The following is a 16,273-nucleotide window of genomic DNA, read 5'->3' on the forward strand; positions in this document are numbered from 1 at the left end:
TGATTTTGATTATTTACATGAGACTCTTCTTTAGAATTGACACTGGAAGAGAGTTAATTTGGGGGCTGCTGAAATAGCATGAATATATTTTGCATATGAGAATGACATGAATTTCTTGGTACCAGGAGTAGAATCGATGGACTGAATTGTGTCCCTCCATAATTCCTATGCTGAAGGCCTAACTCCCAACGTGATGGCAACTGGATATGAAGCCTTTGGGTACAGCACCATGTTTTGCTGGACTACAGTGGAGTGATTAGTTACTGTTAGTTTTCATTTACATTGAGAGATGACTTTAAGGAGGTCTTAAAGGTGCAACCCTCATGATGGGGTTAGTGTCCTTATAAAAAGAGGCACCACAGAGCATGCTTCTCTCTCCACCATGTGAGAACACAGTGAGAGAGTGGCCTTCTGCAAGCCAGGCAGAGAGCCCTTGCCAAGAAACTGCATCTTGGTCCTGGACTTCCCAACTCCAAAAATGTAAGCAGTAAAACCCTGCTATCAAAGCCATCCAGTCTATGGTATTTTGTTATGACAGCCAGAACTTATAATACAAATATTTTTCCAAGTTTTTGTTTTTGCTTTTTTAAAAATATATAATAATGTTTGCTCTCATTTTTCTTTTCCTGCCATGCAGTTGATAGGTCAAATATCCCTTGAGAGTTTTAAATTCGTGCATCTGTCAATTTTTTTTGCTGGTTGTTACCTCTCCCTCCATTTTATTTTTATTTTTTTAAATTTACCAATATCTCTATCTTTCCAAAAGACAGGATAGGCACTTTAATATATTCTGTTTTCCTCTGGTCCCAAGCTATCCCACCGTTTTCTCCCACAGCAAGTTCTTTATTTCACTAAATTTAAAAAATGGCGTTCCAAACTAGTAAAGATCTATTTAGGAAAAAATAAACTTTAACTTTTTAAATAAAATGGAGGCAAATATATTTTATGGCCTTAGGATAGGGGAAAAGAATCTTAGAGCAGATTCCCCTCCAAAAAACGTGAAAGGCTAATTTTTTTTTGCATTGTCCTAGGTAATGAACGGGAAGTTCAAGCACCAACTGATTGGTTTCTTTTTTTCACTCTTGTGACACTTCGATTACTAGTTCCGGAAGAATCAAAGGAAGGCTTACCCAACGAGAAAACACGCCTCACTGTGACAAATTCCTAAACCACTTTGGCCACGAGTATTTGGAGACTAATAAGCAAACTGTGAACTCATCTAACGTGAATTCCTCCTCGAGCTGAGACGCCCGGCGGAAGGGAGGGCAAATAAACTTGATAGTTGCCCCTCTGTTTCAAGTGGGAAACACAGGTTTTTGCAGTAGGCAACTCGCAGGAGAATTACAAACCTGCTCTGAGCCGCCATGTTGGGAAGAGGGCGCCCCCGGGGAGGGCGCGGAAGCCCCGGGCCCTGTCCCACACTCCCTGCCCTAGGGCCTCTTCGGCGGGCTGCTACTCCTCAGTGTGCTCACGGTCTCACTTCCCCCCCGTCCCTACACACAGACCCGGACATGGTCCCGGAACAGGGCTGGCCGGACAGACAGCTCCCGAGCGCTTCCTGCCTGCAGGCCGACACCCATGAGGGAACTACAGCTCCCGGCGCGCCGGGCGGGAGGGGGAACGGCCACCTCACGCGCCTGCGCAGTGGGAGGCTGGCAGCGCGGCGGCTGAGGGCCGACGTCCGCGGGGACGTTGGACCAATCCAGTTGCCCCAGCTGCTCACGCGCTGTCACCGGGGCCTCTGCCCGCAGGCCGCGTGCTCTCGCTGGCTCAGTCGCCGCACTGACAACTCCTTTCAACGCTGGGAACTTTCATTCACATTGAGAACTAGTGCCTATACTTGCTAGCAATCCTTCAGCAACAGCCAGGGTGATCGGCAGGGAGATGCAGAAGGTGCGCCGGGTCATCCCACAAACCAGTCAGCTCCACACAGTGAACCCGGGACCTCACCAAGCTCAGGACAAGTCCTGGAGTTTGACGCTGACGTGACAAGCGATGGCGATGTGAGGAGACGTGGCTTTGTAGACACGTGCTCTTGGTGCTGGACCCTCATACCCACGGCCGGGTGCATCATCCAACGAGCACAGAAGGAGGATTTGGGATTTGAGCTGCATCTCTGGGTATTTTCTGGCAGGAGAGATGTTCATTATTGAGTCTGTGATGAATCCGAATTGTCTTCTGTAATACGTTCTGGGACTGTTGGGTATTTGAGTCTTGTAAAGGACAATCCGACGTTAAAAAGAAAGTTTACCTTAGTGAAAATTCACCCGTTTGTCAGAAAATCTATAAACGTGATTTAAAAATACTTCGAGAAATATGCCTTGATTGATCAAGACATTCCTGAAAACAAAGCTGGGATAAGATTTTAACTCTTGTTTCTGAAACAATTCATGATTAACTTCAACAAAGTTTTTAAAATCATCTCAGTTCACTTCAGAGTGGGGAGAATTTCAAGAAGGTAGCCAGCAGATGTCAGGAGAACATCAAAAATGACAAATGTGGCGCCTGGCTTGGGTGGGAGAGCATGCCCCAGAAGTACTTTCCACCGCTGGGTATCAGTGTTAGCAAAAGAATCAATCATTTACTAAAGAGCCCTCTTACTGATATCTTAAAACGGGTTGCATTTCTGTGCCTATTGATTTACAGAAAGTAAATCAATTCGATCCATTTACTATTCCAGCCATAAGCTCTATCTGCCATGTATTGTGTGCCATTTCCACTAACAAAGAGGAAAAAAGGAGAACAAAGCTGGATTTGATATCAAACATAGAATCACAGATTGTAAAACCAGTTCAAGCTCCTTATTTAAAACTTTTTGAACCGTTTTTTGAAAACCTAGATAAATCCTAAAAAGAAGTTCTCAAGAAGAATGGTTTCAAAAAGACTTATGAAAATAACTGCTCTCAAACCAATGTGGATATCTTCTACCTTCAACCAAGAATCAAATACTTCAAGAGCCATTTAATAAATAAGGCAGAACCATGTATGCATCTCAGGGCTCAAACCAAAATTACCTTTTCTTGAGAAATAATTGTGAAGAAAAATTCCTGAGACCATCAAAGGAGAGTGTCAAGGTTCCTGGGAGGAGCAATAAGGGACAAGTAAGTGAATTGCAGATAAACTTGTAAAATGCAATACAAAGATAATTCTAAAATATCTGATGTGAATACTCAGTTCTACCAGCTGCCATAAGTAGAGTTAAGTGAGCAGAAATACACCCAAGACTTTAAAGCAGTTTATTGGATTCAGCCTCCCTGTTTCTGGAGTGAATATTCTAGGTTAATGAGGACTGTGTCCTTAATAAAAGATAAAGACTAAGAAACTTAAGTTAATTATACCTGAAGTGTATGTGAAGACACTTTCTAATTTTGCTTACTGTTATTTTCACTGGTCAGGCCACATCCCAATACTCCTCTTATAAAAATCATTTTAAACTGGTCATCTAAACCTACCAAAACTTTAATTCAAAAGATATGAGTTACTACATTACAATGTTAGGGCCTAGTAGAGTATCTTTTACAACTATTGAAATTGTAGCTCCTAACTTATTCCCTCAGAAAACAAGAACAGTTGGATTAATCTACTATAAAGAAGTAGCATAGGAAATATAAGCAACTTCACCAACAAAAATCCTGCTATACTTGTAAAACCCTTGGACTTTCTACATATCAAGATACTTAAAGGTAATTTTAAAGGTTTTTGTTTCTTTTGTTGAATTTCGTGTGATAGGTTTTGAACTGTCGTATTTCTTTTGCCTGGTTTTGCAAACCAATCTAAACAAAATAGCTGTTCTGGTTCAGAACATTTTATCTTCTGAGAAACATTGAGAAGCAAGCTATTGGGCTAGTGTTCTCCATGACTTAGAAAATTTTTCCTTCCTTTGCATTTTCTTTATCATTATTTTCTCTGTAACTACACAATCTTTTTTTTTTCCATTTATTTTTTAGTTTATACAGAATAGACTATAATAGCATTGTTCAACATATGAAATGCTTTGTATTTCCTTCTCTTTTCACATTCTTCAAAGAAATATTGCAAACTACTGTGCAAAAAAACCCCACTCTGGAGTATGGTCTTTATATGAGGACCAAGAAACTGACACAGTAAAATTCCTAAATCAAAGTTAATTTCTGAGAAAACCCTTGTCAGTGTGCCTTATGAGAAGCAGTAAGTGAAATTTTAGCCCCACCTAGTGTTTTATAGTGGCACCACTTCTTGAAAATGAAAACTATTCCCTCACGGGCAAGAATCATAGATTAGGCAGCTATAGCACCAGGTTGGACACTGAATCAAAGCAAGTGCAAAGGGATGTTACTGTGTTTCCTAGTTACTGTCCTGAAAAACAGCCATGCAACAGAATCCATTCTTACAGCTAAGGGATTTGCCAAATGTTTGCAGGGTCAATGAGTAGAAGTACTCATTCATAGATCACAAAAAATAAGAAGGTTTTAAATGATAGAAATTCTGATTTGGTTGACATAAGAATGGGATGGTGATGGAAGTTAGGATAGCAGCAATACCTGGTAATAAGAAAGTTCACACTTACCTAAAGATAATTTACATATGCATGAATGAAGTCATGTTCAAGTGGAAGATTTCAATATACCCATTTTGGAATTGGATTGAAATAGTGCATAAAAACAAAGACATAGAGGCTATGAATAATGTATTCAGTATATTGGATTAAATAACTATGACTATATATGGGGGGAGCTTAAATTTACCAGAAAATAATTTTTATTGTTTATCTATGGAACATTAACAAGAACTAATAATGCACTTAGCTAAAATGAGAATCTGAAATACAAAGCGTAAAGTGTTTATATATCACATTCCCATAATACAGTAAAACTTGAAAATTTTTTAATTGATCATAATTATTTGAGAATTAAGCACACTTAACTCTTAAATCAAAGGTAACGGAAAAATAAAATATACATTTAAAAATAGTGAAGAGAATATAATAGAACCTACAGGTTATAGGAAAAAAGATTGATAAAAAATTGTACCATTACAGTACTCCATTATTAATGAAGAATGATGAAAAGTAAAGGAGTCAGTATTTACCTTAAGCTATTAGAAAAATAATGGAATAACAATCTCAAATGAGGGAAGAGAATTAGTAAAGACGAAAAGGACTAATTTGCTTAAAAATATTTTATTAAGCAATACTATAAAACAAAAACATGCCTCTTGGGTTTATTTATTTATTATTAAAGGATAGTCAAATACAATATTATATTGGTTTCAGATGTCCAATATACTGATTCAGCAATTACCTACATTACAAAATACTTGCCATGATAAGTGTGGTATTCTTCTGTCAGCATAGTAAGGTAGAACAGTATTATTAACTGTATTCCCGATGCTGTACTTCTTATCCCCTTGACTTATTTATTTTATAATTAGAAATGTGTACCTCTTCATCCCCTTCACCTTTTTTGCCCATCCTTCCACCCCTTCTTCCCATTGCAATCACCAGTATTTCTGTTTTGCTTTTCTGTTTGTTTTAGATTCGCAAATAAGTGATAATATGGTCTCTCTCTGTCTGACTTATTTCATGTAACATAATACCCTCTAGGTCCATCCACGTTGTAACAGATGGCAAGATTTCATTCTATTTTTTTTTATTAAGGTATCATTGATATACAATCTCATGAAGGTTTCACATGAGCAACATTGTGGTTACTGCGTTCACCCACATTATCAAGTCCCCCACACACACCCCATTGCGGTCACTGTCTGTCAGCATAATAAGATACCATAGAATCAACTACTTGTCTTCTCTGGGCTATATTGCCTTCTGCATGAACCCCCTACATTATGTGTACTAATCATAATTCCCCTTAATCCCCTTCTCCCTCCCTTCCCACCAACCTTCCCAAGCCACTTCCCCTTGGTAACCTCTAGAACCTTCTTGGAGTCTGAGTTTGCTGCTGTTTTGTTCCTTCAGTTTTGCTTTGTTGTTATACTCCACAAATGAGAGAAATCACTTGGTGCTTGTCTTTCTCCACCTGGCTTATTTCACTGAGCATAATACCCTCTAGCTCCATCCATGTTGTTGCAAATGTTAGGGTTTGTTTTCTTCTTTATGGCTGAATAATATTCCATTGTGTATATGTACCACAGCAAGATTTCCTTCTTTTTTATGGCTGAGTAATACTTTATGGCTTGTATATACACACCACATCTTTACTCATTCACTTGGACATTTCTGTTGCTTCCATATCTTGGCTATTGTAAATACTGCTGCAGTAAACATAGGGGAATTTGTATTTTTGTTTTCTTTGGATAAATATCCAGAAGTGAAATTACTGGGGTATTTCTATTTTTAATTTTTTGAGGTACCTCTGTATTGTTCTCCATAGTAGCTGTGCCAATTTACATTCTGAACAGCAAACAGTACATGAGGGCTCCCTTTTCTCTTTATCCTATCCAACACTTGTTATTTCTTATCTTTTTGATATCAGCCAATATGATTGGTATGAAGTGATACCTCATTGTTTTGACTTGTATTTCTCTGATGATTAGTGATGGTGAGCATCTTTTCATGTGTCTGTTGGTCATCTGTATGTCTTCTTTAGAAAAATGTCTCGAAGTCCTCTGCCCATTTTTTAATTGGGTTATTTGGGTTTTTGGTGTTGAGTTATGTAAGTTTATATATACTTTGTATATTAGCCCTTTGTCAGATATCTCATTTGGAGATAAGAGTCTCCCACTCAGTAGGTTTCCCTTTCATTTTGTTGATGATTTCCTTTGCTGTGCAGAAGCTTTTTAGTTTGATGTAGTCCCACTTGATTATTTTTGCTTTTATTTCCCTTGTCTGGAGAGACATACCCAGAAAAAAATCACTAATGACAATGTTTTAAGAGTTTGCTGCCTGTTTCTTTTAGGAGTTTTATAGTTTCGTGTCTTATATTTAGGTCGTTAATCTGTTTCAAGTTTATTTTTTTGTATGGTATAAGATAATGATCCAGTTTCATTCTTTTGCATGGAGCTGTCCAGTTTTCTCAACATCATTTCTTGAAGAGACTGTCTTTTCCCTATTGTATATTCATGCCTCCTGTCATATACTAATTGGCCATATAGGCATGGGTTTAAGTCTGGGCTATCTACTCTCTGCCATTAATTTATGTGTCCATTTTTGTATATGTACCATATTGCTTTGATTACTATAACTTTGTTGTATAATTTGAAATCTGGGAGCATGTACCTCTCACTTTGTTCTTTCTCAAAATTGCTTTGGCTATTCAAGATATTTTGTGGCTCCATACAAATGTTAGGATTGTTTGCTCTAGTTTTGTAAAAATGCCATTGGTATTTTGATAGAGAGTGCATGGAATCTTTGCTTTAGGTAGTATGGTTACTTTAACAATATTAATTCTCCCCATCCATGAACATGGTATATCTTTGGATTTATTTGTGTCATCTTCAATTTCATTCATCAATTTCTTACAGTTTACAGAGTAAAAGTCTTTCACCTCCTTGGTTAAATTTATTCCTATGTATTTTATTCTTCTGATGTTAACTGTGGATGGGATTGTTAATTTCTCTTTCTTCTAGTTCATTGTTAGTATATAGAAGCACAACAAATTCCTGTATATTGATTTTGTATCCTACAACTTTACTGAATTCATTTATCAGCTCTCTGTCAAAAACAATTAGAACTAATAAATGAATTCAGTAAAAACATTCCTGTCTATGCCTGTGTCCTGGGACAAATGTAATCTTATTTCAAAGTCTTTGCAGCAAAGTTTTCAAATTTGACCTGTTTAACATTTTTAACTATACCTTTTTCAAAGTGTGTTGATACTCCATCTAATTTTGGATTGCCATAAGTGCTTCTTATCACCCAAGTTGGGTCCATTTTGATATTTCGCATATTCACATATTTCTGCACAGAAGTTAGTTGTAGTTGCTAAACTTTTTCAGTGTAAGGCCCACAATTAAGTACCTTAGATTCTGTGAGCTACATGGTTTCTCTTCCCAACTATTCAATTCTGCCATTGTTCAAAAGCAGCCATAAACTGTGTAAATGAATGAGTGTGGCTGTGTTCTAATACAAATTTGTTTATTTAAAAAAAAGAGGAATTTGTTTTAGATTCTAGATTCTAGAGGTCTTGCCTATGCCTATGAATTTGCCCTATGGGCTGTATTTGCTGAACCTCGGCTAGCATTATATACTGATTTCATAAATGACTAGGCACATTGAACTATATGCAAATATATAAGAAAGTTCAATTCAAAATGAAGAAGATATTCATTTGAGAATAATAATAATGATAAGAATAAAATAACAGTAATTACAAGTACTATCATTTTGGTGGGGCCTTTCTACAGTTCAGGGAATTTATATAGTGTTTTATATGTAATTTCTCATCTAATATCCATATCAGCCCTGTGTAGTAGGTGCCACTATCATTGGGGTATAGATACTTCAGATGTTTATCCAATGTTCTAGTTTAAAAGTGGCAGTTTGGGATTTAAAGCCATGTCAGCTGAGTCAAAGTTCTAAACAACTCCATAGAAATACTTCTAAGTCAAGGCATCATATACCCAGCCCATGAGGATATTTCCCCTGGGTTCATGGAGCTATTTCCCCTGGTCTGTTTTTCTATGAAGTCACTTCCATTCCATTTCCCAGGAAAGAACCCTTCACTCCATCTTTCTTTCCCCCCTTGCACTAGCACTGAGTTCTCCCCAGAGTTGAAGAAGTGAGCATTTTAATTAAGAGGCTGCCATTCCTTGAATCACATAATCAAGAAGTTAGGACCCAAGGATTATAATTTAGGCAGCATGGACCCAACTCTCTCATGTCCTTTTGGAGAGAACTGTGTGCAGGGCACCCCAGATGCTTGCTCCTCTAAATTCCACTGAGTAAGCTGAAGAAGCAGGGCTACTGTCAGGCCCAGCTTGTCCACCTGCAACGTGATGGACAAGTCCGAGTCTTGAAGGTCTCAATTTCTAGGCTCAAAATAAAGATAGAAGACCCTGTTGTCCTCTTCAATCCAGCTTCACTAGTAAAAATTCTGAGCCTATTTTAATCCTTACTGGCTCCTGTCTGACTTCATTTGGTTAAGTTGCCAAAAATGGGAAGAATGATTAATTAGGCTCATTCAAACCTACTTACTACAGGAACCATAGAAATTACACTTTTTGCCTAAGGCTCTTTGAGAACAAGTTCAGGTTGTTTCTGGAATGTTATCATTTCACAAACAGGCTGGAACTGAACCTAATGAGATATGTGAACTTGCCAAAGTCTGTAGAATGCATTAGAAGGGTCAGTGGTAGTCACCATCTGGGTAACTCTTTGAGTCCCTTCTACTGGGCTTTACTGGCCTTATTCTCTCTCCACCTTGCTTATATCTATTTTTCTGCCTACCAAGATTATGTGAAATTGCAAAAGACTCTAGAATGAATTATAAGGGTTAGTGGTAGTCACCACTTACATGAACTGTTTGATATGATGAAGTTCAATTACAAAGTGATGATTAATGCAAGAACAAATACACAGAAGGAATAATAGTTAACAAATCTGTTTTCATGGAATTCAAGTGCTCATGCTTATGTAAGAAGAATTTAATTCAGGTACAAAGATACATTCTTTAACTGAAAAAATGGGGGCAGACCAATAAGTTACTGAGATGAGGAAAAAATTCATTTGTCTATGACATTTTAAACAGACCTTTAAGTGGCTCCTTGTTTTAGATTCTAGATTCTAGAGGTCTTGCCTATGCCTATGACTTGAAACATTTATCAGAACTATGCTTTCAGACAATCAGGCAGAAATAACAGATTCTCTTGGCACCATCTAGTGAGATCACAGCCTGTCAGTTTGCACTCTGCAGCTACTAGGAAAGCAAAACTTTGGGTTGTGATAGTTCTCCCTGAGTAAGTGTAAAAGAGGTGAGAAGGATGTCTGGCAGGTAGAAGATTTTCTTAAATTACTTTGAGGGCTAAAATTTGCTAATCACACATCATTTAATAAGCACAGCCAGGCAATACTTTGAAATTATTCCTGGCTTATTTACATAGCATCAGTAACAATATATAAAAAATACTGGCTTTTTCTCAGTCTGTTGTATTTGAATATAAGATTATGCCAAGACATGAATCCTTTCAACTATTATTTAAATATATTCAGTCAGACTTGGAAAAGTCCTAACCAGCACATAGATGAATTAGGTGTACCACAAATTGATAAAGATAAATATCTATTAATTGAATATAAAGGAGAAATTCAGTTTTAAATTATGGGTAAATTATTGAAAGACTATACTAAAGCAGAAAATATACAATTTAAATATGAATTATAATTAGGATATGGATAAAAGGTAGTAATTAACACAAAAGGAAACATTGCTTCTAATTCGCTAGAAAAGTTTGAACATAATTCCAGAAAGCCTCTTATGTAGTGAAGTTTATATATCAAACTGATATGTGCTTGGATTTATATCATTAACTCTCAAGAGCTATTGTTTTTTTCCCTCTGATAATCTTAAACAATGGCATAAAAAATTAGTGATTTATAAATTTAGCACATATCTAAACCAATGTCTACATACATGTACATCTAAATTACCTTTTCTCCACTCTCCCACTGTCAGTCTCTTACTTCTCCATGGGCAATCAAGTTTTGATAAACCAAGATATACTGAAACTGCTTAAAGCCCCTCTGAAACCAGAACTGAATTTCTTTAATTTCAGAATGTTTCAATTATTGCTTTAATTGTCTCCATCCTCAGCAATAGCAAAATAAATGACTCTTTGAGATGTCACCAGTTGCCAGGTAAGATACCATATTGACAGGTTCTGAGGACTGGGACATGGACATCTTTGGCACCAATAGAGGGAGACATTATTTTGTACACTACAGTAGCATTTGGAAACTTAAGTCTAGATTTAAATATGGTCTAGGGAAGAGAAAATAATAGAAATGATAAAAGAAAAAGACCCTTTTGGAAACAGTGTAGGTTCCTTCCTTATCACTGAAACTACAGTGAAAGAGGTTAATATAATTCCTATGGGATATTAAATGGGAAATATATTTTGTTAAGGTAGAAGCCAGTCTTTTTTGAAGAGTAATTTTTAAAATCTGGATCATGACAAATTTAAACCAGTTACAGATGTAAATTGCCTTCCCTTTCCTGTCATCTGCTTTATCTGTCCTTCTACAGATATATAAATGGAGTGAGAGGAAAATAGAAAAAGAACTTCACACGTAAGAAATTTTGTAAAAGGAATCTATTGGACCAGCTTCATGATTATATTGTAGTCCAAGCCTCACCGCTTCATATGTAAATTATTGTAAGTGTCTGCTTTTTTTTTTAATGGTACAGTCTGGCCTATAGCTTATTCTTCTTAACACGTGCTGCTCCTCAGTCACTTTGTTGTTTCAGCCCCTTAAATCATACCACTTAACAGACTGATTCATTGGTAAATCGGTTTTTTCATTCATTAGTTCATTCTACCAATATTTTACTAGGTATTTTCTAGAGCCTGTGCTAGACACCAAGCAGAGGAAGGGGTGTGTGACAAACAAAAATACATAAATGCATGCATTTTCACAGCCTTTTCCAGGCTCACCACTACTGAGAATTATTTTGTTGCTTCAGGGAGACAGTAGAGTACTGATTAGTAATGAAGATCACAGACAGTGGATTGAGACTCTAGGTTTCTAGACTCCTAGATAGGAGCTTAATAATTTATCATCCTTCTGATTTTGACAAATTACTAACACCTTTGTGCCTCACATTTTTCCTCAATAAAATAAGAATTCTTTTAGCCCTTACCTAATGTTTTTTTGTAAGTTGAAGTAAGTCGATCCATGTAAAGTGCTGAAACCAGTGCCTGACATATTAAAAAGCTCTCAGTAGACGTTAACCATTATTATTTCCCAGTCCTTACTTATTTCTATAACGATTGTCTCCTAACCAAAGAGTCCCATTCTTATCCTAATAGTGAGGGAAAGGGAAAGCTTCACAAGAAGAAAGGCTAGTGAGATTCCCTTGGGCTAGAGCAAGGATTTCTTTTGGGAGAGAGTAAAGGAAAGAGTTAAAAAAAAAAAACAGCGGTGACCAAGAAGTATAAAAAGTACTGAAAGGGAAAAAAAATAGGGAAATGATATTTAAGAACATGCCTTAGTAAGATACCGATCCTTTAGGATTTTTAAGAGAATGAAGATTAAAATTGCTTTTACCTAAGGTTGCTGGATAATTTTTATTGATTAATTCATTCATTCATTCAATAAATTATTAATGAACTAAAACCATGTGTCATGTCCTGTGCTGAGTGCTTACGATAGTCATGAAGAAGAAAAAACAAATTAGGTCACTGTCTGCATTTAGCTTTTATTCAGGGAGAATGACAAACATTGGTTGAATAATCAGACATATACCTGTTAAATTATGAATGCTGCAATTGCTATAATTGTAAAGATAGAGGAGTATGATCTTCTCAAGATGATGAGCAAAGCTTTCCTTGGGATCTGAAGCATAATGAAGGTAGGTGATGTAGCCTGTGGTAGGAACTGAAGGGAGTATGGTGGGGGTGCTTTCAGTGAGGTGATTCTTGGGCTGAAATGAAACTGGAGGGGTAGAAAGACATCAGATCATGTAGGGCTATGTGCATCTTCATAATAATGTCTTTAGAAGAAATTGGTTCATATAACCAGTTTTATATTGTGAAAGGATTTTTCTTCAAACAGAGACTGCTTAGAATAGAAGAGGGTATGTAGATGGGCCAGTAGAAGGCCATTGTATTCGTGCTGGTGAGAGCTGATGGTGACTAGGAATATGGTAGTGATTGTTGTACATGTGGATGAGTATATGAATTTAAAAGCTGTTTAAGAGTGAATCAACAGGTTCTCCTAGTAATAGAATCAGTGTGAGGATCAAGGAAAAGAAAATGTTATGGATGACTCTTAAGTTTCTAGTTTAAGTAACCTGATGGATAGATAGCAGCTGTATTCCTGGGAACTAGAAGTTGTGTTGGACTTATCTTTAACTCTTTGAAAGATCTGTCCTCCAAATGAAAGCAGAGTTTATCTAGAATTAAAATCGTCGCCCTAGAGATGAGCCAAGAGCACAGACCAACTGTGCATGTGATATTAAAATTTGCCATTAAAAGGTATGCAAGTCGACCAGATTTGAGTTGTAATTTGGGAGAAAAGATTTATCATGACAGAAGATGTAAAATATTATTTGCAATGTTTTTCTTTTCTTTTCTTTTCTTTTTGTTTGTTTGTTTGTTCTTACTACACACAAAAAGCCAAGGAAACTTCTCGGTAAGCTTGCAAACTAATAATATTTTCAACTCAACCTGCATGGAAACACAATTTCTAAAGCAGTAGGAACTTTTCTTGGCTTGAAAGAGATGGGCAATATTAGACATTTAAAGCCATTGCATTGCCCTGCTGGCTAAGGCTGGAGACTTGGCTGCTACTATAAAATTTGAAAATAATAAGGGTTGTTTTATACCAGAGACTGAAGAAATTTGTAGGTAACTCTGTGCAAAGAAGAGGAGAAAAGGAATTTGGGCTAAATGGACAATAACAGTAAAATCTTATTATTGAAGAGAGGAAACACACACATACACCAATTGTATGAAGGTCTGCAGACAGGCACTGGCAGACAGTATTTCAGCAGATGTCCTCATTACACTAGTGGTAGTACAGGAACTTGGATTCATATACAGAATTTATAACCACTCTTTAAACAAGAAGTGTAAAAATAATCTGACAGTGAGTTTGAAGAGAAGAAACATCAATTCTGAGTGACAAGAGAAGGAGCCAGTATTTTGGAAGATCAGTACAAACTGAACCAAGACATGGAGGAATGTTCTTCAGGAAGAAATCTGTCTTAATCACATGCCTAGCACACATCTTGATTACTTGGCAAAGTCGGTAAAGAATGAAGAAAAAAAAAGGGAGAATTGTGGCAGGATTCTAGGATTGAGAAAAAAGAAGCAGACAGATTTGAGGAACTAAGTGTCATGCAGGTCTGCCTCAGTTTCTTGAAGGAAATACCCCGAGTCTCTGGTGGGGGGAATCACCACAGCAAGCCTCAGTCAAGAGCTGAGGAGAATATTACTTAATTTTTTTTTTTTTCTGAAATCAAGACTGATTCCAAGATGGATTACTATGATCACTCAGGAACCCATGCCCCTGCATTTCACAGAAACCTCCTTAAGAATTAATGAATATGCTAAGTGAACTGGCATATTTCAATATGCCTATATGAGTGTTCAAAAAAGACACATGAGCAATGTGTTGTGAGCACAACGGGAGCGATTCACTCTCTGGACCAACTTAACAGAAGTTAGCTCTTTATAAGATTCCTCAAGGGAGGAACAACCTAAGACAGGCACAGTCGCAGGGGGGTCATCAGGTGAGAAATTGGGGATCAACAGAGGTGAGGCTTAGAACCTCACCCCCCCTGTTCTGAGAGAAATCTTCTGCATATGTGGATGTTTTATTGCCCTTGTCTAGCTTGGATTAACACATAGTCTACAGGCACACACCTGATCATCTACATTTGCTCTCTTACAATACTAAACTATGTTTTCTACCTTTATGTTGTATCTACCTACCACTTCAGCATCTTATTAAAAATAATAAAGAGAGAAATGTGGTATCCACATATAAATCAAGTATAAAAATCAAATGTGTATTCATATTTGAACTGACTGTTTATAGTTCATAATGCATGAGCAAAACCAAAAGTTTCTGTGATGACTGCCCTTGTACTGTTCACCATGTAACTTATTCACTATGTAAGAATTTGTTCTCCATGTAAGAACTTGTTCGTTATGCTTCAGAAGATTGGAGACTGACGAAAATTAGGCTTGGGGTGGATTAATGATTGTGCATTGAGCATTGACTCCCCTATACAGAATTTTATTGTTGTTAACAACCATTTGATCAATAAATATGAGAGATGCCCTAACAACAACAACCAAGAAAAAGTACACACTTCCAATTGTAAAATAAATAAGTAACCGGGATGTAATGTATAGCATAAGGAATATAGTCAAAATATTGTAACAACTTGGTATGGTGATAGCTGGTACTTAGAATTATCATGTATATAAATGTTGAATCACTGTGTTGTACACCTGAAACTAATGTAATGTAATACTGTGTGTCAACTACCCTTCAATAAAAAATAATTATCTAAAAAAAAAAAAAAAAAGAAGTTAGCTCTTTAGCTGAATATCATGATGTTGACATTGATTCAAATTGTATGTATCAGTAATTTGAATATACCGTAATTTATGTATCCATTTGTACTACACCAAATAGAGTGAAGTATATTCATTTATTCATTGAGGTAAACTCAATAAACCAAGGATCTTGTGTAATCCTAAGAAAAGTCAGCCCCCTCCTCCTCCCAAAATAATAACACAACCTATATAAGGAAAATTGAAATATTTAAAAACTGCCTTTAATTCATACTATGTCAAGAAAGAAGACAAAGGAAATGGAGAACAAAAGGGAAAGTTAAGGAAAAAAAAGAGCAAACTGATAGATCTAGATCCAGATATACCAGGATAACATTAAGAAATGAAGATTTTCAGTCTGGATGAAAATAGACCTATTTTCTGATTACAATAAACATACCTTAAATTTAAGAAAGGTTGAAAATGAAGGGATACAAAAAGATATGCCATGCAATATTAACCCAAAGAATGTACAGCTTTATTAAAATCATACAAAAAAAACATCACGCAGCACTGGAAATAAAAATGACATTTCATAATGATAAAAGGTTGAGCATACTTGGAAGACATAACAGTATTATATCTTTGCATATCCAAACTACAGCTTTAAAATGTAGACAGAGAATGTTGACAAAATTATATGAACAATACACAAATCCACAATCATAGTAGGATATTTTGCCATATTTCTTTGGGTAACTCATAAAAGAATGCAACAAAAATCATGAATCATATAAAATATTTGAATAACACCATTAACAAAAATGACTGACTGACATATAGAATATTCTACCCATTATTAACAGAATACACTTTTTCCTCCAAGTGCACATGGGACATTTAACAAAATAGACCTTATCTTGAACCATAAAGTCTATGGTTTTAAAATCATACAGAATATTTATCTGACCACCATGGGATTAAGCTAGTTGTTAATTACAATAACAAAAGGGAATCTCTAATTCTTTAGTAATTAAATAGCACACTTCTAAATAGCTGACTGGACAAATTGTCAAGGAAGTAATATTTCAAATTAAATGAAAATGCAAATAAA

At 36.3% G+C, this 16,273-nt stretch overlaps 1 protein-coding gene across 1 annotated transcript; it reads left to right on the forward strand.

Annotated features, from left to right (window-relative positions):
- The first annotated feature begins 1,364 nt into the window (after window positions 1-1,364).
- On the forward strand, window positions 1,365-3,103 carry PRIM1 (DNA primase subunit 1). Its single transcript, XM_057505419.1, is given in 4 exon segments — window positions 1,365-1,751; window positions 1,848-2,349; window positions 2,352-2,600; window positions 2,603-3,103. Coding segments are annotated over 4 exon segments (1,560 nt in total). The 3' UTR covers window positions 3,025-3,103.
- The last annotated feature ends 13,170 nt before the right edge of the window (window positions 3,104-16,273 follow it).

The sequence above is a fragment of the Manis pentadactyla genome, chromosome 8 (genome assembly GCF_030020395.1).
Source record: "Manis pentadactyla isolate mManPen7 chromosome 8, mManPen7.hap1, whole genome shotgun sequence".
Taxonomy (NCBI): domain Eukaryota; kingdom Metazoa; phylum Chordata; class Mammalia; order Pholidota; family Manidae; genus Manis; species Manis pentadactyla.